A 26,659-nucleotide genomic window follows, 5' to 3' on the forward strand; every position below is an offset into this window, starting at 1 on the left:
CCATCATATGAAATGATGTATTCTCAAAAATCAACTTAGATTATAAAATATATATATATATATATATATATATATATTTTTATCTTGAATTTCTAAATTTTTGTAATACACAACAATTATAAAGTTTATACTTTTTATATTTTTAGATTAAAATAAAATATCTTCTAGATAAGAAACAACAAAATCATCTAAATTTTTTCAAAAAAATAAGATTCATTAATTACTAATCTTATTGAGTCATGAACAATCCACCTTCATTTGTAATGATCCATCTTTTTTCTTTATAAACAAGATAGATGTTGTTGCTAAATTTTTTTAATGAAGTATAAAGTTTTTGGCCAAGTTTTTATTAATATATTCTTATAGTGAAACTAATTCATTTTGTAATAAGTTATAGATTGATATAAATTTCATTAGAGCTCTTTATAGTGATTTAGAATGCAACTTAAAATCTTTTCACCATTAGAAATGGATGTAACATAAATAACAAATGATAAATTTTTTGTAGCATGTATAAAAGCTCTAACAACTACAAATGAAGATTTAGTAGTATTAGACTTATGAATTTTCACTTTTTTAGAAATAATCTTAATTATGATATAAAAAAAGTCAAGATTATAAGTAATTCAATCTATCTATAGATTATAATTTTATAGCCATAATAAATCTAAAATAATTAGATTAAAAAAAGATTTAATAAGATTAAATATTACTAAGCTATTATGAACATTTATTGCTACAATTACAAGGATAGTTTTATAGGTAATATCTCTAAAAGTTAGAAGATAATGATCAATGACTTTTATATTCAAGAGCTTAGTATTTTTTATCAAAAATATACTATGTCTTATAACAAATTCTTCATCTAAAAAATAAATTGAAGCTTTTAAATTAAATGAGGTAGAAGCTTTGTGATTTTTAGGTTATAAATAATATTTATTGTAAAAAAGATAATAATTGAATATTATACTTATTATCTCCGTAGTATAAGAATAGTCTTTCTTAACAATATCAAATCTATCAATCCTAAGTAAGAGGTTTAAAACCTATTATATCAATTTGTATGTCTTATATTTCTAAATGCATATGTTAAGAAAATATTAGTGTTTCCATTAAATTGTAAAACTATTGAAGCATGTTTATGTTGTTGTTATATCAAAATTCAAACAATCAAATGTCATATTTTATAGTAAAATCAATTGCTTAACTTAATATTTGAAGATGAAATAAGTTCACTATTAATATTTAAATCTTATATTGTAATCTATAGAAAAATTAGTTACTAAGTGCAATATTATACAACTTAATATTAATTACAAATTATTAGAATTATGAAGCATATAGTGATGTTAAATAATTATCTTAATACAAAATACAAATATTCTTAGTTAAAACACAAATTACATTATGTTATCTTTACATTGATTAAATGGTTTTTAAAATAAAGTTTAAATTATTAAATATTAAATTATATTATTTATAAATAGATAAAAAATTATAATAAATCTAAATTTAAAATTAATGTTTTATTACACTTGTCATGTGAACTTAGAATTGAATAAATTTGAGATTGAAGCTCAATCACTAATTATATTTAATTAATAAATCCTTAAAACTTTGATCTTACACTATCAAACTTCTTAAGCTAGATAATTCTTTTTTCTTTAATACTTTAACAATATTCTACCATAGAAAGAGTAATAAAATTTACTATAGATATTGAAGCAACTTTAATCATCTCTATAGCTTTATTTTTAATTAATCTTATTCTTTATTGTAGTGGTGAATTGTGTTGATGTATATCAAGTACTTATTCCCTTATTTGTTCTTCTATTTTTATTGTTATATCTTTCATTTTAATAAGCTTTGTTATAATAATACAATAAGATAGAAGATTGCTAATATCACTTAAAACAAATTGAAAAAAAATGATTGTTTATATCATTTAAGATAAGTTGAAGAAATGACTCAAAGATAAAAAATATATATATAGATATATATAAATATATATATATATATATATACATACTAAAACTAATATCAATTTAAAAGTAGATAATCCATAATTTTTGATATACTTATATTTAACAATAAAAAATATAATATATTTTTAATCAATTAAAGAATTTTTTTTGATATTGAAAGTATATTTTTATTAATTCATTAAGAACAAAAACTAAAAGAATGTAATTAAATAAATAAAATTTATCTCATTAAAAGATAATATAAAAAAAATAAAAAATATATATATTTTCAAGAAAAAAACTATATTGGCTATTGCCAAAGATAAAGAAGGTACAAACTATTAAAACTAGATTAAAAGCAAAAAAATAATTGATAAGAGTAAAAAGGCCTTACTCTTACTTCCATATATATCATCTAACTAAAAGCTATGTAGCAACATTCTATAGGTCATCCAATGCATATCCAACTTGAAAGATTCATGTTTAACTTACATAACAAGTTTCTAACATTTGTTCCATAGGACCAGCTTTATGATAAGTGGCTAGTATATACAACATGTCGCTAACTTAAAAAACAAGTAGTCAATATGTGCAACATGTGCGTATTTGTTGGTCAAATTTTTTTTTATCTACTAATCATCTATAAATACTTAGAAAGTCAAATTCATATTTATGAAGCCTTTTTATAAGCTATTATCAAATTTACTTACTTCTATCTAACTCTTCTTATTTAAATAAATACTAGTATTAATATAAATGTTGGTGACATGCTTTGGCAAGAAATTTAATGTCCCTTAGCTACAATTTATGAGAGTATAGATATAAATCTTTATCAAATTTTGAAGTATGTGCATTACAAAAGGATGAAAACCAAAGTTTTTCTAGAAGGCTGACATGTCATAGCAGCGGACTTTTGGATAAACGTAATGTCAAAGTGGATACTTACGAGAGAGAGGACGACACTTGCCCCAGAAATATTGAAAGTGATCGCATACGCTACAGTGTCCAGAAGCTCGACCACAAGAGCCACGAACACGCTCAATTTGCTTGTGCCTTCGGTGACCAACAGGTCGCCAGGAAGACTATCACCCATAGAATCCCCAACGTCAAGAAGCACAATCACATCCTTCTTCACTGCAGTCACTTCTCTGAACGTGTATCATGTAATCAAGGTTTTCCATCCAAAATACATAAACTACGAGTTAGTCTGTAACGCAATAACTTCGTTCAAAAACAATCGCTACTCCAAGAATTTTACTTACAAAACATTCGCTAACTTCTTGCTAAATAACTTGCAAATATACTTTTCGATCATCAGAATGTCAGGAGCGAATGAAACATTCAAATAATCATTGCATCACACTGCAGCTCTTCTGCATTATTGTCTTTTCTTAACGGCGGAGAAACATCTACGCTACTAACCATGGACGCTTTCGTGGTTCAAAATTGCATTTTTCCGGGGTATATCCTGCAGCACGAGATACCTTTCAGAAAGATTTGGAAGAAAAAACTAGTTTTTCTTGATCATGGGATTCAGTTCAGGACATTTCTAAACATTACAAAGAAAAAAAAAAAAAAAAAAAAAAATTCGTACACCGGGATGTGAAGACATACTGGACCCAGAAAAGATCGCTGGACGCTTTCCACAGAAGCGAAGTAAGCCCAAGATGTTAGATTCAGTCCATTGTTAGTCGATGTTACATTCAATCGCCACGGATGAATTCAAGTGTAATCAAGGTTTTCGGAACCTCCCATAATAAGCAGTCAGCTTCAATGAATTTTCGGAGAGATAGAAATGAATGATCATTCATGGGAGCAAATTAGTCTTGTTGGGTGTTCTTGACTGGAGTCATACCTGACGAAGCTCTTCGCAAAAGAAACGCGAATGGTCACCCCAATTGACACCCCAGATTGCCATCCCCACTGCAACAGTTTGTGGTATTGGCAACGCTTACGCATTTTGTAGTCCTTTTCATCGCTTGATAATCTACGCCCACGGTGGCTACACAATCGACGAATAATGGAACTACCATGGATGAACTTACAAGGCGGATACATCCACACACATGCGCCTTCTTCGGTGGATGTAAGTTCTTCGCTCGGCCCTGACACCTCTTCGCGCGAGCTCTCTTGCTCTTTCGCACTCTCGGTGTGTCCCTTCTGATCGAACTGCGACCTAGCCCATCACTTGAAAGCGATCGACATTTGCCGGAACAGGTTCCAGTGCAACTCTGGAATTGTCGGCGTGCTTCACGCTGCGCTTCCGCTCGGAGCCCAATTGACGCTCGTGTTTTTTCCACTCGCGATCGTCTTCGGCCTGTGACTGAGTGGACCGTCCTGTTGGTCTAGGGTTTCGAGTGTGAAGTGGCGAGTTCGCGAGTTCCCCGTTTCAGTTCTAGCTACTGGGTGTGTTTTGTTGGTTTCATCATTTGTCCTTGCGGTCGGAGCTCTCGCTTCTTGCCCTGGTGTGTGTGGGCATGTGTGTGCGTTTTTGTCGATCTCTTCGTGGGTTATTGCAGGCTTTTGCTTTAGTGGATTGATAGCGTTTACCTCAAGAGGAGATTCTAACGTGCAACAGATTCCTCTGAAATATGGTAAGATGAACAGTTAATTGATGGATGTGACTTTGGTAATACAATCCGCAGCCAATTTTATCTTATCCAAATCGGTGGACTCCAGGAGCTTTAAGGTTATATAAATGTTTTCTCGTTTGTGTGTAGATTGGACGAATTTTCACGTTTCTCATTTACGATTGTAAAGGTGGCTGATTATTGAGTGTACAAATGTCTTTATTGATGTAAACAACAATAACAATCGTAACATCAGTCGTGTCCTTCATGATATTCAAGGTGCGTCGTTCTGTTTGCAAGGAATTATTCATAGACGAGGAAGGCATGGAAGAAATGGAAATTAAAATTCTCAGACATATCTAAGGCCCTTCCTTATCAAGAAAAGACTTCACATTCTAAAGGTAGTTGGATCGTTAGTTGCAACAGTTGGAAGAGTATTCTCAATCAGGAATATAGACGTTTATTTTAATGTTCATTCTAGTCTTCTTAGCACTGAGATAGGTCAGATTGGTGAACGTGAGCACGAATGCGACGTCTACACTAAGATTTGAGTTTGTATTTTGGAAACCATGACCATTCATATGTTAATCGAAGTTTTGAAAAAAACAATGACTCCTTTATTTTTCAGTCTGGGTCGTGCTCTCTGTTCTTAACACCTCACTTAGTGATCGACGTAGCTGTAAAGCAGTGATGCTGAAATTTTTTTCCACTCGCGGTCGTCTTTGGCCTGTGACTGAATGGTTCGTCCTGTTGGTCTAGGGTTTTGAGTATGAAGTGGCGAGTTCGCAATTTCCCCGTTTCAGTTCTAGCTCTGGGTGTGTTTTGTCGGTTTCATCATTTGTCCTTGCGTTCGGAGCTCTCGCTTCTTGCTCTGGTGTGTGTGGGCATGTGTGTGTTTCTGTCGACCTCTTCGTGGGTTATTGTAAGCTTTTGCTCTCGTTTCTTGTTTGAAGTGGATGTCATTGGAAATGAGTTTTTAATGTCGTGGGCGGGTTTTGATAGAGAGGTCTTTGTTGTTGAGAGTGGTGGATCTGTGGTCTGTCATGTATTGTGTAAGAATTCACGGAATCGGTGGTTGGCGGTCGTGTTTTGAGCTGCAGATGTGTCATCGGATGAACCTAAGCTTTTCTTTTTGTTTCGGCTTTTATTTCCCGTTCCTTTGTAAAGTTGGGGTTGTTGTTGGTTAGTTTTGTATCGGGAGGCTTAGATGCGTATTACAACTGCATTCAATGGCTGCAGTTTTTGGATTTGAGCGTGCATGTGTGGTGAAGTTTGCTTTGATGGGAGTGTTAGCTAGTGCGAAAGTACAGATGGGATTTCTTGGTGCTTAGATAACTCAGGAACGGGCTTCTGAAGCCTTTTTTTTGGGAAGATGTGTGGTCGGATGTTGATAGAAATACAGATCCAATATGGGAGGAAGTGTTTGCCATTTTCATCGGCTAGCGTCTGTTGTCGTCTAGGAATGTTCACAAACAGTTTAGTTTTGGAATTATCGTGATTGAGGTTTTTTTTACACACCAGTTTAGACGGAGTTAGTAGACAATCTACAACTTTGGAATGTTTTGTGATTCTTGACTGCGAAAGGATGGATTGGAGTGAACATGATCTTGCATGTAGCGCACAAATTAATCTTGTGAAACTTGTTCTAGCGGCTTTGAAGGTCTGAACAACACATGATTTGATATAAACTGTGCACAATCGTAACCACTGGAGGTAATATGTCCATTTTTGAGATCATGAATATGCAGATTTAGGAACAAGGACGTACATGTATACTAGTGTAACACAATGGTAGATTAGGAACTGGTAGTATGCACATAAATCAGATTGGAGTGGAACATCTAAACTACTAAATTTTAAAAACAAGAATTGGTGGTATATAATTGTAAATTGTAGATTGGTGTACAATTTTAAATGTTGAGTGAGAATTCAATCATAAATACATAAGGTATAAGAGTGAAAGTGCAAGAGAGAAAAAAATAATTTTGTACAACTTTGAAGATAGTCTACTTAAAAAGCTTTTATGGAGGTGATTCATGGCTTTTTACATGAGACAAAGAATGGATTTGTATAGAGTGTGGTTGTGAGGATTACAAGGATGTGACAATAGTCAATATAATTAGTATTATAAGTGTTAATTATCATGGATATTGTTGTGTAAGTATATCTAATTTCTAAGACTATCTTCTAGATGAGTATAGGTAGTAAGAATATAGACAAAGTCAAGTTTAGTAGAAAAAGTAGTATTATTTATTGTATCTTAGTCAATTGAATTTTAAAAAGTAAGAAAATTATAAGATATTTGAAAATTATTTTTATTGAATGGAAAGAAAGAAATTGTATTATAAATGAAGGTTTGTGCAAGTTGTAGTTTGTTGTGATGTTTCTTGGAATTTTAATTATTATTTGTTTATTTATATTTTGAATTGAAAAAGTTTAGGTCCATTTAAAAGACTTAATATGATGCATGTAAATCTTATAGAATATACTTTTGTATTCTTATTGGCTTGTTATTGTTTTAGTTATGTAAAGTATTTAGATTTGAATATTTTAGGATGGTAGTCATTTCAAATTGAAGGCTATTATTTAGGTTTTGAGGTGAGCAATATTTGAAAATTATATTTAAGTCCAGTAAAAATTACAATATTAATATAGATTAGAAATGGATTAATAGAATACATTCAAGGATTAAGTGTGAATTGTAAGATTACTTAGGCTTGAAGGTTTAGTCTTTGGAATTCAAGTTCAATTTAAAAAAATTTAAAAATATATGTATGGTATAATAATATAGATAAAAAAGTGTGCCATGAATATTATAAAATACATAATAAATGTTATGTGTGATTGTAGATATGTGGTGATAGGATAAAATTGAATCAAGAAGTGGCTCTTCATAGGACATCTTTTGGAATTAATGAAGGAGTATTTATAAAAACAAGTTTGTATCAAGTTTTTAAAAGTAAGGCTTTCTAGCAAATATGAAACAACATAAAGATTGTATATAAGATATAGGCACAATATCCAATATTTAAGGCATTAGAGAAGAATTATACAAAGAATGTCAAGCGTATGTTAAAAACTATGAACTTTTATTGAAGAAAGAAGACATATTGAATAGAAAATAATGTGCAAATCAATATAAGAAAATTAAAAATGTCATGAAGGTGTTTGATTACTTATTGGCATGCAACAACAATGGATTAGAGTATGTATTTTTATTAAGCAAGTTGTGTTTTGTATTTAATAAAGCTTATTTACTTGTAAAGGATTGTAGAGAAAAAAATTGGTATGGTGTAACTTTATTTCAAATGAAGAACAAAGAAACATTTAGAAAACTACTTTGGGATTTGAAGCATTGTTGTGATAGAGTAAGTGATATGCTTATAAAGCACAATGACAACAAATTTGAAGACAACATATGTGGTACTTTTGATGTTGTAACCTAAAATGAGGTGGAAGGTGATAAAAAAATATTTATATAAAAGATTGATTCTTGAAAGTGTAGAATGATTTCAAAAACATGGATTAGCACAATATTTACTACAAAAGTTGAAAGACTTACATTGCTTTGAAGGTAGAGAATTAGATTCTTTAAAAATATCATTAAATATAATAAGTTTTAAAATTATGGATCATATAAAAAAAAATGATCTTTTGGAGAAGTTTACAAGTCAAAGTAGTTGGGACTTGATTTTGCAATTAAAAAAATGGATGTTGGGCATGATAAGTTATATATGAAAGAGGTGGACATTCTAGCAAGTTTAAACCATTTCAACTTGATTAAGTATTTTTTTTACAATGAAAAATAATGCAAATGAAAGTGAAGAATGTTGGCAACTAAAAAAAAAGAAAATAAAAAAGTTATACTTAGGAATGGAATTGATACAAACAAATTTAAGTGAGATGGTTGAAAAAAATGGAAAATTATCTTACATTTTTTTTTATTGATATTATGTATCATATTGCAAGAGGGATGTATTATTTTCATAATATGCACATTTTACATCATGATTTGAAGCCCAATAACATTTTTCTTAATGTAGAAGAAAAAAGAATCTCAAATGAAATTTTTTAATATGCTATAGTGAAAGTGATAGATTTTGGAATGTCTAAGATTGAAATTGGAAGCAATCCAAAAGCTACAAAGAATAAATATATGTATAGGAGTGCTAAATACATGACTCTTAAGGCATTGAAGAATAAATTTCAAACAATGACAATTTATTCTTTTGAAGCATATGCTTATTCATTTGCACTGATATGTTGTAAGAAGCTATCTAAAAAGAATTCTTCTAAAAAAATTCAAAACATGTAGAATTTTTATCATGTAGAATTAAATTCAACAATTGTTTTAAATTCTAAATTTTTTTTAATTCTACAATTTTTATCATGTAGAATTAAAACAACATAATAGATTGCCATTGGTAAGCCATCTACCAAAATTTATGATATATACATATTTAATTGAGTTTATTGATGTTATTTTTCTTTTTTTGTTACATTCTTATATACTATGTTGATTTTAAGATGCTTAAATATAATCACAAGTTTGTAAAATTATTTTAGAATGTAATATTTTTATTATGTATTTTGTTTGTTTGTTTTTTTTTTTTTTTTTATATAAATGGATGATTTGTTATCTCATTTTAAATTGATAAAGTTGAAAAAAGAAGTGTTTGGTTGAGCCCAATGCTTATTAAAAATAAGACAATTAATTGCAAGCAATGTAAAGGTATTGTGTCTTATTGGAGTAGGTGAAATAGTATTTGAAAATGTAAAGAACTAAAGATAAATTGAAGATGTTGTGTCAATGGATGATTTGTTTGCTAGCAATGGCAGCACATTGATTATGACAATTTGAGATTGGAAAGTCATAGAGGATTGTGCTATAGAAATTCATAAAGTAAATGTTGAAGAACTTGATGAAGAAACAAGTTTAAGGTCGTTTAATACTTATTCTTGTAGATGTTAAGTGAAGTTGCTTCATGATCTTGTTGAAGTTGGCAAAAATATTGTAAAATCTTGTAATAGTCTATCATTGACCTTGAAAGTTATGGATACATTTTTATGAGAAAAAAGAATTTAAAATTTTACAAGTTAGCATTACAAAGATTAAAAAGAAGAAGAGAGTTGGAAGGAAATAAAAAAAAATAGTATCACAAGATTTGATATAAATTAAGAGTAAGTTTTGACAACTTAAAAGTTGAAGAAAAGAATATGTTTTTGGATATATGTTATTTCTTTTGTAATGATATGTGTCTACAAGGCATGTTGAAAGAAAGAGCATTACAAATCTAGACCAATAATGAAGAAATGACATTTGAAAGAGATATAGAATGTATATTTAATACATTGATGAATCAATCAATGGTGAAAGTAGACAAAGATGGAATTGCAAGAGTGCATAATCAACTATAAGATATGAATAGAAATATTATTAAAACAAAAATAGAATATAAAGATATACAAATACAAAACATGAATGTAGAGGCTTTTCATGGAATTTCAAAAAATATAAATATTTAATAGTTATCCACATGAAAATCATGGAATTAATAATAATATTAAAGATTTATAATTTGAAGTTAGAAGATAAGGCACAAAAATACTATGTAGATGTTATTATGTTTTTGAGGTGTATGTTGATGCAAAGTTATTTATTATTTCATTTAATTTCTATTTTTATAAGATTTTGTATGTATAAGAATTACATGATTTATTTGAAAATTTTAAATTTTTTGTGTGTTGGAGTTATATTATTTTATAGCTAAAAGGATTGCATTACAAAAATCTAAATATGTATGGTGAAATAAGAAGTGTTTGTTTTCAGCACTTCAATTATTAGGTTATGATAGTAATCTTATATTAAGAGATGACATAAGAAGATTAGGTATATTTTTTGATTTGACAAAAAACTTTCAACTTAAAATATTTTCTATTAAATATATCAACTGCATTCAATGTATAAAAAGGTATATTAGACAAAATAAGGTATATATTAAATGAAAAAAAATTTAGGAGATATTTTAGACTTTAAATATCTTGTAATTAAAAAAAAAAAACTTTTATATAAGTATTAATAAAGTTATTTTTAAAATAGTTACATTATTAGAACTTAATTTAGAAGGGTGTTTAAATATGCAAATTTTACCAAATACAATAGAAAATTTGATATCATTGAAAAAAACTTAGTTTAAAAAATTATGAGACATTAGAAATATTAGAAAAGTTAATAGAAAGTTTGTATACTTTGACTATCTTAGATATATCAAGGTGCTCAAACTTCACATTATTGCCAAAGGAATTGAACAACCTCACATCTTTGACTTTCTTTAATATAAGTGAATACTCAAAGTTGACATCATTGCCAAATAAATTGAGTAACTTCACATTTTTTACTACCTTAGGAATGTAAAGATACATAAGGTTGACATCATTGCCAAATAAATTGGGCAACTTCACATCTTTGATAATCTTTGATATACTATGGTATTCATACTTGACATTATTGCCAAATAAATTGGACAATGTCACATCTTTGACTTTCTTTGATATGTATAGAAACTTAAGTTTGATATTATTTCCAAATGAGTTGGGCAACTTCACATCTTTGACTATCTTAAATATATCATTGTACTTAAGCTTGACATCATTGCCAAATGAACTAGACAATCCTACATCTTTAACTACCTTAGATATATCATGGTACTCAAGCATGATATCATTGCTAAATGAATAGAGCATCATTGCATCTTTGACTACCTTAACATGTGAAGGTACTAAAGCTTGGCATCATTGCTATATAAATTGGGCAACTTCATATCTTTGACTACCTTAAATATAAAAAGGACAGAAAAGCTTGATATTATTGCCAAATAAGTTAAGCAACCTCACATCTTTGGCTTTCTTTCATATACTTGGATGCACAAGCTTTACATTATTATTAAATGAATTGAAAAGCCTTACAAATTTGATTATTTTCTTTGTATATATATATATATATATATATAAATGAATACTTAAGCTTGACATCATAAACAAATATATTAGAAAAAATTTCATCTTTGACTACTTTTAATAAAAATGAGTACAAAAGCTTGACATCATTGCCAAATGAATCAAGTATCCTTATAGCTTTCACTACCTTAATATGTGGAGATATTCAACCTTGATGTCATTGTTAAATAAGTTGGGCAACTTTACATCTTTAACTACCTTAAATATGAAAGAATGCAAAAATTTGACATTATTGCCAAATAAATTGGGCAATCTGACATCTTTGACTACCTTTGATATATGATGGTAGTCAAGCTCAACATTATTGCCAAATAAATTGGACAACCTCACATCTTTGACTATCTTATATATATGATAGTACTCAAGCTTGATATCATTATCAAATGAATTAAGCAATCTCTTATCTTTAACTACCTTTGAATTAAGTTATTTTTTAAGCTTTATATCATTGTTGAATGAATTAGGCAATCTCACATCTTTGACTACTTTAAACATGGGAGAACGTAAAAGCTTGATGTCATTGCCAAATCAAATAAACAATCTAATATCTTTGACTACCTTAGATATAACATAGTATTCAAGCTTGATATCATTTTTAAATGAATTTGGTAACTTCACTTCTTTGACAACTTTGAATATAGTAGGATACAAAAGCTTAATATCATTGCCAAATGGATTTGTCAACTTCTTATCTTTGCTGCACTAGTAATGAAGACCTATATTATTGGCTTCACCAAGATAAACAATGACAATGTAGAACTTATAAGTGCTTTAAAGAGTGGTATTGTAAAAAAATGATTATTAAAATCTATATAGATTCTTTTAATATTATTGCATAAAATATTATTACAAATTTTGAATACAATAACAAAAAATAAATTAAATAAAATACATACACCAAATAAATTTTACACAAATTTATAATAGAAATTTTAAAAACCGTAACTTTTTTAAAAAAAATATATATATATAACAGAATAAAAACAAACAAACAAACAAAACTATTGGAACTTTTTATGACATAAATTTAAATTTTTAATTCTAATATATATATATATATATATATATATATATATAATATTTATTTAATTTTTAAAATTATATAAAAATATATTTATTCATTTATAATAGCTTCAATTTTTACATTTCTTAATATTAATGTAATTATATAAATGAATATTTTAAAAAAAGTATACTTAATAAAACATAACACCAAAAAATAATTTAAACTTTATTAGATATATAGATATATACATATATAAAATAATATAATAAAAGTAAATTATATGAAATAAAAGAATTATAAAAATAATAATATTAAATATAAAATTATAGTAAAAATGATATTAAATACTAAAGATTTAAAAAAATTACGAATTTAGATTATAAGAAGAACAAAGTAAGAAATCTAAAAAAAGAAATATAAAGTAATAAATATTTACAAAATATTTTACAATTTTTAATTAAAATTTTGTATAATTAAAACCTGTAAAAAAATTAATTATACACAAATATTAAAATCAAAATTTTATATTTATTAAAAAAATTTAATAAATATATGTATTAATATATTAAAAATTATAAAATTTTATATTTTTAATTATATAGTATATTAATATATATATATATATATTTATATATTTATATAAAATATATATATATTAAGTATAGATATATATATATATATATCCATATAATAAATATTAGTCTATATATATTATATTCTTTAATAATTTATATTTTTAATATATCTTTAAAAACCAAATATATATTTGTAATTTTTTAAAAAACTTAATATTATTGAAAATTTAAATAATATCTCAGATTAAATAAACAAGAAATTATCTTTTAAATAATAAAATAATTATTAATATGGTTTTCTTTGATATGAACAAGGTATCTTTGAAACAAAAGATTAATAAAAGTTTTAGATAAAAGGTCATTACAAAATTAAAATATTATAAATCACAAGATTTATTATTATACCCAACACAAGTTAAGAACTTTCAACAAATTTTCTTACCGTGTATAGTCAATAATTCAGAGAAGTTACACATTTAAGGAAAAAGATGAAGTTTCATATGCTTTGATGCTGAAAAAGGAAAGTGCTGTATAACATTATATTAGAATAATACAACGCATACATACAAGGTAATGTTCATGCATAAGTGGTCTATTTCCACATCCACACTTTAATATCATCCATAGTCTAACATGTTCTTTGTCCCACGTAGAAAAGGATTGTGAACTACAATGTAAACAGAGAATAAGCGTAATAACCAAGAAGTATGAAAGAAAAGGGCAGAACCTTCAGTGACCCAAAACGATATTGAGCTCAAACCTGGCCGTCCCAACTGCATTATCGAGTTACAAGTCTCTTGCTCACCACTCTTTACGTCTTAAGGAAAACGAAAATTACAGAAGATTGACAAAATCAGCTGGCACACTTCAATTTCACCGTTGCAATGCTCCGTTCCCAATGCTAAGTCCACATATTAAGTGTTGAACCTTCAACAGTATGTGCAAGGGTTTCAACTAAATTATCTTAGAAATATCCTGAAAAGAATATATAGAATGCCTGACTAGAAACTACCAGTTTACCCAGAAAAAATGTCGTTAACCTAAAGGACTGATACTTTGATACAAGTGATAGCAAATTCAACCTCCTGAAGTTCACTAGGCACATCTGGAAGTGTCTCTACAATGACTACTTTCACCCACCCTCCAGAATGATCAGCTGTGGTTTGAGACCATTCCTCCGTTTATAGAATGCTCTGGGAGGAAGTTCCTCTTCGATTTCGAACCTCTCGGCGATCCCAAGTAACCTAAAGTAGAATGAACTCCAGCATAATCACCATTAATGAGGGCATGCAATGCTGGAGCCATATTACTACCTTTCGTAGCAGGAGGAGGTAGCCCTGTTGCATCAAAGCTCGAGGCAGGTCGTGATGCCGATTCAAATTCCAATGGAAGTTCTTCAATTGTCTGGTCAGGTATCCAGAAACATGTAAGGTAACATTTTATCACGTATCTGACACCACTAACAAGACAGTTTCAGGAACAACAGAAAATCTCCAGCGTTAAGACTAAACTTAGGCTTCTACCGATACGCTCAGATCGTAATCAACTATTCATAAAATACTCTGCAGATCCACAGCACAAATTCAAGATCGAGTAAAAACACATTACGTGAAAATCCAAATCCGTTACATTCGCTGAAAACATGGGACTAACGTGCACAATTCCATAAAATCATAACCTGCGGTACATATATAACTTCGCTCTAGACCTTGGGCCAACAACAACGAGGTTACTTCAGCTAGGCGATAGGTCGAATCCAGGCATAAAGGTCATTAGGATAATCCTACATGTTCAACTTTAACGATTTTACGATTCTAAGAATTTTAAGCCTCAAATCTATGGTATTAACTCGAGGAGATCATTTCTATGGTTGATTCATCGAAGATTGGAGCAACCTAAAAGATCATGAAACAAGATTTCAACAAGATAGGTGCAAACAAGAAAAAGAGTACATACCCAATTAGCTTGCTGTAGAACTCGTAGAATCTCCTTGCAGCGCTTCCGCTTGACGGCGATGTCCTCCTTTTCCTGAAGCATCTCCTCAAACAAATTCTCCCTATGCAAGATAAGAGAGGAAACGGATTCAATGTGGAAAGTAACATTCCAAATAACGTTGCGTTCCATTCTCAATCAATAAACCGTGGCCATCAACGCGGGAATAAACGAATGAAAACTAAAAACGAATATTATCGATGCACGAACATTGTCTGCATAACCATGTGCAACTAACCTGTACAACTTCCTGATGAATACGCTATGAAGCTCTCTTTTCACATGGTTGACCTATGATGTTACGAAAAGAAAAGGTATCAGTAGAATTCTGCAAATGTGACAGTTACAATAATCCTCGTAGGTCAGCTCAAAGAAAGCCAACACAACGTAAAATATGGTCACTTATTTTCACCGACAAAAGAATTTTTGTGTTAAACACCCACACGTGCTAGTGAACAAATGGTTGAAAGCACGTGCAGGTCGATTAGAAGAAGCATTTCTTATCAGCTGAAAACCAGTAAGGAATAGTGACAAACCAAAAAATGCATGATAGTTTTTGGCACTAAGTCTTGTATATTCTTCCGCACGATGTCATAGTAGGACTTTAATAGCAGCCGAGTAACAGCGATTTCCACGGTCTCTTGCTCGCTTTGAGCATCATTCGCTCTAAGAGTAGCTGGTGGCTGTTGGACATTCAAAACAGCGTTATAATTCCACAATGCAACAGTAAATGTTTTTAAAAGTTTACAGGTACGAAGACAAGTCTGTCATGTCTCCTAAACAGAGGCTGGAAAAAGCATTTCCCACGACACTTAGTGTTCATCCCAAGGTACCGATTGCCTGAACTTACACGGGGCCACAAAAATTTACGAGTAAATATATCCCACCTCACGCAACTGAATGCTGGAAAGTGGCGATTCTAAAAGTCCCGGTGTAGGTTCGGAGTAGCTTCGAATAGGTGCATGCTCCTTACTGCTGCCATTCACAGGTTGGCGGCTTTCACTGCTAGAGAAAATTGAGGATATTCCCCAGCTGCTTCCAGATCCAACACTACCTGAGGACACAAGTACTGGATTATCACAACTTGCTCACAGGACAACTTGGTAACAAGACAGATATTAAATAGCGTATTCATGTTTGAGGAAACGAAATCACGCTCCACAAACCGAGCTAGAACATGGAAATCAGCCGCATTCAAAAATGATCAAGGGACTTATGTTCAAACAAACTACTTAACCCCTTAAGGGTCAACCAAATATCTTCGCACCCAAATCTTCGATAACGTCAAGGAGCTTCAAATTTTCAGTTAACTTCAGAGAGCTACATTGAACTCGAAAACAGGATTTTTAGGATTCCATCCCATCTCCAAAAAGAAGGATATAAATCTCTTTTGGCAGCAGCCCTGACAGAAAAAACTGCTCTAAAAAGAGAGTCAACTGTGATGGCTGCAAAGACTCTCCCATGTAAAAAGAAAGAAACTTATTTTTTTTAGCGAGTCATCAAAATTACAATTTATAAGTTCCGTTAACAGAGTTCTGCAGCGACTTGATGGTTTTGAAATATTTTGAGTTATCTCAAAAGTATGCTAAAATATTCTCGTTAGATTTCATCTACAAAACAACCACACGAGGTCCATGTAAGGCATTTAAAACTTACAGAAATGATATCTTACTTAAGATTAAAACCCTTCATCCTTTAATGCTAATGTTCGAGAACGAGAAGTCGAAATTATTAGCTTGGAAAACTCACCGACAGTGCTAACCTTCTCCTGTGACCCAACCGGAGGCCTTGGTACAACCTGCACAGCCAAAAATTGAGCATGCTCTAATTGAAATACTCACCCAGAGGAGCAAGTACACTACACGTAGATCCAACTAAAAGGATACTCCCAATAAAACAAAGGTGCACTTTGGCAAGAACCTACTGGCTCATGAGAAGCAAGTGATGCAGCATTTGTTCGAGCCAAAATTGCACGAGCTTTTGCTTGCTTCTCTGGTAGGGAAGGGGGACGCTCAGACCCTGGTTCCTTCCAATCATGCAAGTCCTTCACACAACCAAAATTTAATAAGCACATAACAGAACCAGTTATTTCAGAAGGTTCGTAAAAACATATCGCTGCAAAACTAGTTAGGTTTACATTACATCTCTCCATACCCTAGGAATCTTACAGTCAAACGATGAAAAGATTAATAAGGCAATACACACCAAAATAATCGAAAGGTTTAACAAAGATTACCTTGGAAGCCTTGGCACCCCGTTGCTGATTCAAAGCTATTTCCACAGCCTTGCTACCACCAATAAAAGCAGGATGCGACGTATTGATGTAATCCATCTGTCATATAAGCAGATGATCCATAAAATCGCCACATCAGACCAACTCATCACCCCAAAGATAAAACCGACAACTCCCCCTAAGAGAAAAATCTATGTAGGAATTAAGAACAGCATACTGAACCTTGCTTCGTTCAGTAATCTGAAAACACGTTTCACTATGTTCTATCAAACTACAACAAATTAATTAGCGATCACTCAAAAACAAAAGCAAAAGCTACAACGAAAGCTGGGTACCGGAGCTTCAATACCTCCATTTCAATGAGATGACCAATCATGGTTTCTGCGGGAGACAAACCTTCACGCAAGAAACTAGCTACAACTTCCTCGATGCGTCTTCGCAGATGTGGAAACCTTAGCAACTCAAGCGTTTCACACCTATGTGAAATCTTAACATCGCACGAAACAGAATGTCAAATGCCCGGTTAATCTTTGATAGACTTAAAGTAAACCACAAGACGTTAACCAACCCAAAATCCATAAGCATCACAAGTACCAACCCACAATCTGCGCATAGATACCTTCACAAGTTCATCATAAATAAACCGAGCACATTGTAGACTGGGCTCCAATAACCGAGCAATTTGTCGGCGTACTAGCACCTCAAAAGGCACCTACATAAGCCAAATCACAATGATTCAGGCAAGCACAAACCCTGCATTGTTGGCATAAACCCTCCAAGAGTAGGAGGTACCACAATGGAGTCGACACCAGCTATATGAAATTATTTCTTCATTATAAATCTATCCTCCTCCGCTTCCAAGGGAATGAGCAGTTACTTTCCAAAGATAAAATGAGAAAAGCTATTTCTGAAGGTTACCAAACCTGCAAGATTCACATTTACTTGCAATCTTGCCAACATATTAAGTTAAATTAAGGTATGTGCACAAGTCAAATAATGCTTGTTAGGGGAGAATACGATAAGCGTTGAGAATAGTCCTACCTCCGGTACGAAAAGTACATTTTTGGGTCCTGTTGCGTTCTGTATAGCTGTCCGTATGTCATCATCAGTCAAATCGTCGTTTGGATCTACCTCCTATAATGCCGTGCATTCAAAAAAAAAACCCAAGCAACGTGAACGTATATTTCATCAGTTCTACAATAACAAGAAAAACTACCTAAGCCGGGAAACAACAGGGTTACTGATGATTCGTAGTGAGACAAATAGAGGAAAAAATTTCGTCTCATTACAACTGGCATAATTGTGGCAAGACGAACGTAGGTAATGACAAGCAAAAAAAAATTGAACCGCCAAGATCAACTAGCATGGCGAATGGGATGTTAACAAATATCTTAAGGTTTTACACTCCAACGGTAGTAAAATCACCAAAAATAGCGATTCAAACAACTATAATAGAAAATCTTCGTGATACGACGTTATGAAAAACGACACGCACAGGTAAAGGCTTGAAAACGACGTTTTTGAAAAAATGAAACTGAAATAAGATTACAAACAGAAAGTGATGGAATTAACTAACAGATCACCAAGAAAGTTTAGATAGTTGTAAGATTTCTTAATCTGAATTCTTGAGAACATGGTTACCTCCAAACTTCTCACAAAAATAGCTTGAAAAATGTAATGAATCCGGGCTCCTCCAGAGAGCTCTGTAGTTGACATTTCTTCGTACTTCCCGTCAACAACAGATTGAAAGCCTGGAATGAGTTGCCAGATTAATGTTCTTGTGAGGGGGTGAGATCAACTCTAATGACCACAAAAGAAAATAAAGGCTACTTTCATTCTGCTACATGAAAGCATGCTTAAACAAGACATGATGTTTAAACCTATCTCAAGAAAAGAGAGTAAAAACAGAAAATCCCGGTAGCAGTAAATACCATGAGAATACTTGGTCAGAATATTTAGCAACAATGCCCCTTGCCCTGACTAAAAACCACAACAGCACAGCTTTCCAATCAGATTTGCTCCCCAGATCTACAATTTCAGGTATCTACAAAAAATCACGTACGAGGACAGAAAGTCAACAAGAAACTACCTCAAAAGAAAGCTGTCAACTTTCCACAATGTAGCCCAAAATCAATTCAGCAGAACAAAGGAACCTTCATATTGATCTTAAAATAGGCGAAATACGAACATTAGACCTAATTACAAAAAAACAAGTGATCGAAAGAGTAAACCTAAACAATGCAGAACAACTAGGCGAAGAGTCACAGAGGTAGCAGCCTGCAATCAAGCAAATCAAAGACACCTTAATACAGTAGCTTAACAACCCAAACAATTCAGCTTAATATAAAACGTACTTTGGAATCCGTGATCTCTCCGTATCCAGCAAGCTCTTTCTGAAGAGTGATCATCTGAGTGCTTATGCGGGCTTTCAAATCTGGAAGAATTGACTTAATGTGCTGCACCAAAATCTGTGAACCATAGCAGAAGAATTGAAATGCTTTAGTGAGAACTAATACCCATGGAACTGTCTCGTCAGAGAGGATAACTAGTACTAGACTAGTTTAAGATACACCAAGAGATTAATACAAGCGGGGGTTCAGGGTAGTAGAAACAGGTGTCGTTCTATACAACCAAACTTCAAACCATACGAGTGGCAGTCGTAAATTGAGTTCGATTTCCATTTCTCAACAATCAAGTTTAGAAATTCACAATACGAGCAAGAATTACAACGGTCGACATGTACAGAATTAAGAGCAACGAGAGAATCAACCCATAAGCTATCCATCTCGCCAAAGATACACCGCATACAGATATCTAGCGACGAAACTGAGGCTACGAGAAAATACCGTGTTCAATTTTATCGCCAACTGAGGGACCCCGCACCTATCAGCCAAATTATGGTACACCTGCGGACCACCTTTGTATTAGATATTGAAAATACTTGAGTACCATCCATAAGTGTTGAGCTTACCAGCTGCCCACACACAATAACATCTAGGTAGACTCACTGAGAATCACAAAATTTATTTATTTCGATGACACCACAGATTCCATCCATATATACCAATCAAACCTTCGATTGTGCACAAATAGAAATAAAGATTAGCCACTGTCGACTTACGGGTTTGCTCCTGAAGAAACTTTCTTCATAGGCCAGAGCATCTCGAATGGACTTGTTTGCGATAATATCCTATGAAAAGAACATTAGCAGAGAACAGGTAAGCAGTATGGCCTTCAATCAACGCACATCTAATCCACCAAACATTAAACAACGTGATCAGGAACTCCTAAAGCAGCTTCCTCATACTTATTGCAGCTTTTCATATTTACACTCAATTCCATAAACTTGAGTCCACTAGATTACTACAACCAAAACGCAAGTACCTCTTGACTCCTATTAACAACTCCAATATAGCCAAGACGTAATGGTATGACATTTCCGAGCAGGAAATTCCGGGCGTCTGTTCCTCTGTCCATTATATCCAACTGCACATTCCAGGTACCCAATGAAAACACTTAAACACGCCCTACAATAACTTGAATGTATCTATTCTCAATAAGAAGACGAATACGTTCGAAAACTATGGTCCCAAATACAATAACCACAAAATCCTTGAAAAGAAACTTATAATTTTAACTAAGAGAATCTAAGGTCGGCATAGAAGTACAGGGGGAAATTCAAATGACTTACTTTTGTGATCACTCCAATGGTTCGAGATCCTGTGAATGATAATCGCAGTGTTAATTAAGTAGTTGACACAACAAACTTTCCAATCTGAGAACTTGAAGTATCAAAAATTAACCAGAGAAGAATTTGTTCCTCAAGTCCTACAATCAGGCATACCATGAATCCACTTCCTGAATTCCAACCTTCAACCAACAGTTCTCACTAGTTCTGATTATATCTAGCGCAAATATCAACTCTAGGAAATACTAGTTCTTACTTCTTTAGGTAGCTCAACTTTCACAAATTGATGTAAAAGCTTTCAAAAAATTGATGTCTCATCGCCCACTTCCAACTATAAAATAAAATAAAATAAAATAAAAGAAGGATGACAGCAAACAGACCATCAGGATCCGCCATGAGTGCCATTTGCAGAGCGTCTGAGTTTGCCAAATCTGCATTTGCAGGAGAGACTGCCAATATTATGCAAGTCTCGTGTTTAATATAGGACAAAATCATAGTCCTAACGCGGGCCTCGATGTCATTAGGTTGATCGCCAACAGGTACCTTGGTAATTCCAGGTAGATCCACAAGCGTGATGTTCAAAACATTGGGGGAAAAAATTTTCAGGCGAATCTGCTTCTCAGAAATACCCTTGTTGGTTCCAAGCTCCCTGTCGGTCTCAGCCTGCAAACCAAGGAGATAAACAATGAATTAATATAGCATTTTCATATAGTCTGCGACGACAAGTGGTTTATTTTGACATGAATAATACTGCGCAGACTGTAAGTGCTTGAAAATAAATCCCAAAGAGTGCGACATAGAAGGAAAAAAAAAAAAAAAAAAAAAAAAAAAAAAAAAAAAAAATCACCTGAATCTCTTTCCGGATGGCTGCAAAGTCTGTAAAGCGCCGACCAGGAATATGTAGGAACTCACCCCACTCTACTAATTCGGTTTGGTCCTCAGCCCTTCGTGAGGTCTGCACCAACTGCAGCACTAGAGGCCGCCGAGTGCATATATCCGAACCTCTTGGCAAGAAGTCACGTCCTACAAGAGCTTCTAACACACTAGATTTCCCACTGCTTTGGCTTCCAACTACTGCCACCTGCAAGTTTCAACTTTCTTAAAATGCTGGAGTAAACCTTGTGAGGAATTTTCCTTTCTGCAGCAGGAATCCCCATTCCTGTATGTGTGTTCGAAAACCGTACAAAAGTCCAAGTACGATCGGGTTTTCGTATGCAGGCCATCAAAAGGGAAAAAACTTAAACTGTTTTCAATAAATTATGCAATGAATAAAAAAGCAACTATTTGTCCAGCATTCCGTGAGAACTGTGGATTGATAATTTGCTTACAAAAGGTACTATGTTAAATGGCTGATGTATCACTAATGTAACAAATTAAAGGTCTAAACTGCTAATCCTAAGCTACACATTTGAGCGAAGAAATAGAGTTCAACTTTGAGAGTTTGAAGTTCAAGATCTCAAGGAAGTACATGAAGTCCATCGAAAGTTCAAATCTTCGAAAGTCCCTGCAAAGCGAGAGATTATATTTTTATCAAGATCAAGCGACAAGTTTGCTTACTTGGGGCAAGTCGATAGTGGAGGCACTGCCCAGCTGTGAGAATATGTCCTGAAGCTTGTTAACCAAGGGAATCACCGCATCCCCCAGAAAAGGGGTGGAAACTGATGTAGGAGCTGCTGGAGTTACATTAGGCAGCGCTGCAGACACTGAACCCGCCGAAACTGACACTGCAGGCTGCGACATACCGGCCAATTATCTGAAAAATACTCTCCTATCTGTAGTTTAAAGGATTGACTAGTGCAGGTCAACCACAATACCCAGCTGAATAGGACATTCAAAAGTTCAAACTCCAGCCTTGCACTTCATTCTGAATCACAAAGGGAAAAACAACAACATAGTCGATTAGATTTATCTTTAACCAGAACGGGTCATACACCTTATTCCACCCACTATTTTCGTTATGTCAATTTTACTAAGCATGAGTTGTGAATGTAATATACGTAGCTAAAATCCCCCAACTGAACAAAATAAAAATACCCAATGTAATGTTTGAGATCAGATCGCGAGGCTGGGTAAGCACAAAATTAGATCAAAAACCTTCCCATAACTAGGCATCAACAACAGAGTTACCAGTTGCAAACATGTTAATCCACCGCAATTCACGACCTATTCCCCCCTCGACGCATGATAAAAGGAGATCAATCGAACAAATTGATGGCACCTAAACATTCTGACTAGCAACTATTGAACGCAAACCTTCAAACCCTACCAACATCTCGGCGCTCCATTCCTGACCTTTTTCCTCCCAAAATATTCCTTTTCTTCCGGATTTCGACAAGTAGAGTCGAGATCCAACACAAAAACTTCCTATGAAACCATATGCAGCTGAATCCAAACCAAAGTCTCAGAATATACATCGAAACTGGTTGACACCACTCAGTAATCCTCCCGGAATTCCATCATGTATCACATTGCGCGCGAGAAGAAGCTCCGGAAAATGGATTACCTGCACTTCGACGCTGCGTGGACGATGGCGACGATGAGTTTCAAGGGAGTCGTGTTAGACGCCTGATACGAGACACGATGGAGTGCAAAAACGGTGCGAGGATTAACCATTAGGGTTTCGGGGAGTGGGAGCTCCACTCCTCCATGAAGAGGGATGAAGTTCCCCATCATTGAGAACCCTCAGGAAACGTCTGGGAACAAACAAAAGCACCCGTACCCAATTCCTAGTTTCATATTTCCAGTTCCCCTATTTCGCGATTCAATTAAAGTGCAGTTGTGATTAAACTGTTGTGTCAACTATGGCAATCTTGAGGTTTTAACGGTTACGTTGAATCTCCATTTTAAGTGAGGTAGGATTGACATTAGGGCAGAGATCTACGAGTTGGGTCTCTCGGGATTTTGCCGATGTCGAAATGACTTTCCAGCGGGAACACTGTTCGGATTTCGATGCAGAGCTTGATCGTCTACAGATGGAGAAGGCCGACATCCCTTCTCGGTTGGAATAGGATGTTGAACTAGAATACTAAAGAGTGAAACTTCATGACAGAAAGCCAATATTTTGCCACGCAATTTTGCAATGTCGCGTGTGAATAATCCGTTCACGGTTTTCTCATTGAATTGCGTGAATGAACTGGTTACACTTCCAAAGCTCTCTAACAGTGGTCTTAATTTTGGCGATCAAGATGGCTTCAAAATATCTCACAAAGGGTATTTTCTGATCTCTACTCGTGCAAACATGGATTTTGTCAGAGCGTCGTTGCAATTGTTCGTCGATGTTGTTTCTGAGACTGTGGATGAATGTTCTGATCCAGTTTCATTTCTTGCTCCAGTTGATAAGACCTGTCCAATTTCTCCTAAGGTCATTGTATTACGAAGAGATCTTCCTTGGAGGATCAAAGCTGGACTGAGTATTTTGCTGATCATTCTCTCTCTAGTGGGATAATCGTTCTTCAAAAGGAAATCCTAAAGCTCCAGATTTTAAACACTAGTACTCTCAGAAAGCCTTTTGGTGTATAGATGTATAGATGTACTTACATGACTAACTTCAACTATATTATCACTAATTTTTTCATGAAAAAAATGTCATTGAATATCCATATGTTTTGTCTTTGAATGTTGTCTCTCAATTAGAGATATCTCAAGTTCTTGAAGCAATCATATTAGATATGTGATATCTTTGACTCTTTCTGTTAGAACTATGTATTTTGCTTCTATAGTTAATAATAAACTATAGGTTGAAGTTTAATTGAACAATCACTTGTTGATTCTCCTAGCGTATGTAGCACCCTAAAGTTGTTTTTCTAGTGTCTCTCCAATTTGCACCAATGAATGAATACAAGGCTTTATCTTCTTATGAAGAATAATGTAATCCAAATTCTCTGATATTCTTTAGATATCAACTAAATCAAGAAAAGATCTATACAAAAATAGATCTATGAAGAGCATATAACTTAGTTTGCATCAAAGAAGGAGATGAATGGAAGTCTACTTTTTGAACTAGGTATGCACATTTTGAATATAATGCCATGTCTTTTGGACTCACAAATATACTAGTTACTTTTCAACATCTAATAAATGATGTCTTTTGTGAGTTTTTTGATGATTTTGTCATTTATTATTTCGACAATATTTTAATTTATTCTAAGAACATAGAAGAGCATGAAGTTCATGCTCATCATGTATTACAAAAACTAAAAGATGCAAGATTATATGCGAAGATGAAAAAGTATATATTCCACACTACTCAAGTTGATTTTTTGAGACACATCATTTCCAAAAGGCCCTATGATGGATCCAAAGAAGATCCAAATTATCATAGATTTGAAGATCGAAAGAATAGTTAGAGATGTACAATGCTTTTTGGACTTTGTCAATTATTACCAAATCTTTATTAAGAACTTTTTTCAAGTTGCACCTCCATTTATAAGTTTAACTTCTAATAACAAACTTGAGTGGAATAAAGAAGCCAAAGCATTATTTGTTGCTTTGAAGAAGCAATTTACTTCGGCACCAACTTTGTATCGTGTTGACTTTTTTAAGGCATTTTTTATGGAAATAGATGCATCAGACTTTACCTTGAGTGCAGTATTGTCACAAATGGGAACAGATAACAAACTCCATCCAATAGCTTTTCATTCCAAGAAATTTTTAGCAACTAAGATTAATTATGAGATATACGATAAAGAACTTGTTGCAATTATGGACTCATTTCAAGAATGATATCATTATCTAGAAGGTACTTCAAGTCTAGTCTTAATATATACAAATCACAAGAATCTCAAGTATTTCATGTTGGCACATATTTTGAATTGTCGCCAATCTTGTTGGAGCATATCATTATCAAGATTTAATTTCAAGATCACATATTGACTTTGAAAATAATAAGATTTATTAAATGCTCTTTTTAAATACTCTTGTTTTACACCAAAAGAAGGAGATGTATCTTTTGATCAACAAAAAATAATCTTCTTAAAGCCAAAATATTTTCATCTTCAAGCAATAAAATCAACATTGATTGTTGATTTGACCTTTGTCAAACAAATCCAATCAAGTATATCCTCTCATTCTCTTATTCATGATATCAAGAATCTTTCTTTTAAGTCTTATGATGTTTTAAAGTTTGAGTTGAAAAACAACCTATTCTATTTTGAAGGATGCCTATATGTTCCAAAAGAAGAAGCAAGTTTATGTATTTTTCAAGCATTTCATGACTTTCTAACAACAATATATTTTGAATACAATAAGACCAGATTTAGCTTATATCCAGAGATTTTTGGTGGCCGTAAATGTAGAAGGTAGTAAAAGACTTTGTCTAGTCATGTGACATTTGTTCAAGATCAAGAACTCCTTATTATCGATCCTATTGACTTTTCCAACCATTGCCTATATTCAAAAAATCACGGTCTTCTATTTCTATGGATTTTATTACAGATCTTTCAAGTTTAAGTTCATATGACTCTATATTTATAATCATAGATTGCTTCACCAAAATGGCACATTTTGTACTATGTACAAAATCTATTTCAAGTGAAGAAATAATTAAGCTTTTTCTTGACAATATCTATCACTATCATGGATTGCTAAAAGATATTATATCGGATATGGAGACTCA

At 32.7% G+C, this 26,659-nt stretch overlaps 2 protein-coding genes and 1 long non-coding RNA gene across 5 annotated transcripts; 1 reads left to right on the top strand and 2 right to left on the bottom strand.

Annotated features, from left to right (window-relative positions):
* Positions 1–2,273: 2,273 nt before the first annotated feature.
* On the bottom strand, positions 2,274–4,022 carry LOC112285465 (uncharacterized). Of its 3 annotated transcripts, XR_002970698.3 has the most exons (3): positions 3,820–3,952; positions 3,387–3,432; positions 2,274–3,112 (listed from the first exon to the last, which is right to left on the bottom strand). XR_002970698.3 is itself a non-coding variant. In XM_024526320.3 (2 exons), the coding sequence occupies exons 1-2, from the start codon at positions 4,020–4,022 to the stop codon at positions 2,818–2,820; spliced, it is 498 nt and encodes a 165-aa protein (XP_024382088.1). In that variant the 3' UTR covers positions 2,274–2,817. The 3 variants fall into 3 exon arrangements, 1 of the variants encoding a protein (XP_024382088.1); XR_012217976.2 differs by having other exon boundaries at positions 2,274–3,432; XM_024526320.3 differs by lacking the exon at positions 3,387–3,432 and having other exon boundaries at positions 3,820–4,022.
* Positions 4,023–4,415: 393 nt separating this feature from the next.
* LOC112285467 (uncharacterized) lies at positions 4,416–5,161 on the top strand. The gene is made up of 2 exons (XR_002970699.2): positions 4,416–4,558; positions 4,685–5,161. It is a non-coding gene; the product is annotated as an uncharacterized LOC112285467 (long non-coding RNA).
* An 8,815-nt stretch (positions 5,162–13,976) lies between these two features.
* Positions 13,977–23,688, bottom strand: LOC112285894 (dynamin-related protein 3A). Its single transcript, XM_024527238.3, has 22 exons — positions 23,549–23,688; positions 22,603–22,909; positions 21,893–22,126; positions 21,426–21,708; positions 21,049–21,077; positions 20,742–20,843; positions 20,479–20,547; positions 20,204–20,263; positions 19,712–19,825; positions 19,289–19,337; positions 18,999–19,108; positions 18,399–18,491; positions 17,977–18,069; positions 17,707–17,844; positions 17,361–17,456; positions 17,049–17,168; positions 16,874–16,922; positions 16,012–16,178; positions 15,661–15,807; positions 15,363–15,415; positions 15,089–15,188; positions 13,977–14,536 (listed from the first exon to the last, which is right to left on the bottom strand). Exons 2-22 carry the CDS (start codon positions 22,783–22,785, stop codon positions 14,285–14,287), a joined length of 2,541 nt encoding a protein of 846 aa, XP_024383006.1. The 5' UTR covers positions 22,786–22,909; positions 23,549–23,688; the 3' UTR covers positions 13,977–14,284.
* Between the last annotated feature and the right edge of the window lie 2,971 nt (positions 23,689–26,659).

The sequence above is a fragment of the Physcomitrium patens genome, chromosome 8 (genome assembly GCF_059467195.1).
Source record: "Physcomitrium patens ecotype Gransden chromosome 8, ASM5946719v1, whole genome shotgun sequence".
Classification (NCBI taxonomy): Eukaryota; Viridiplantae; Streptophyta; class Bryopsida; order Funariales; family Funariaceae; genus Physcomitrium; species Physcomitrium patens.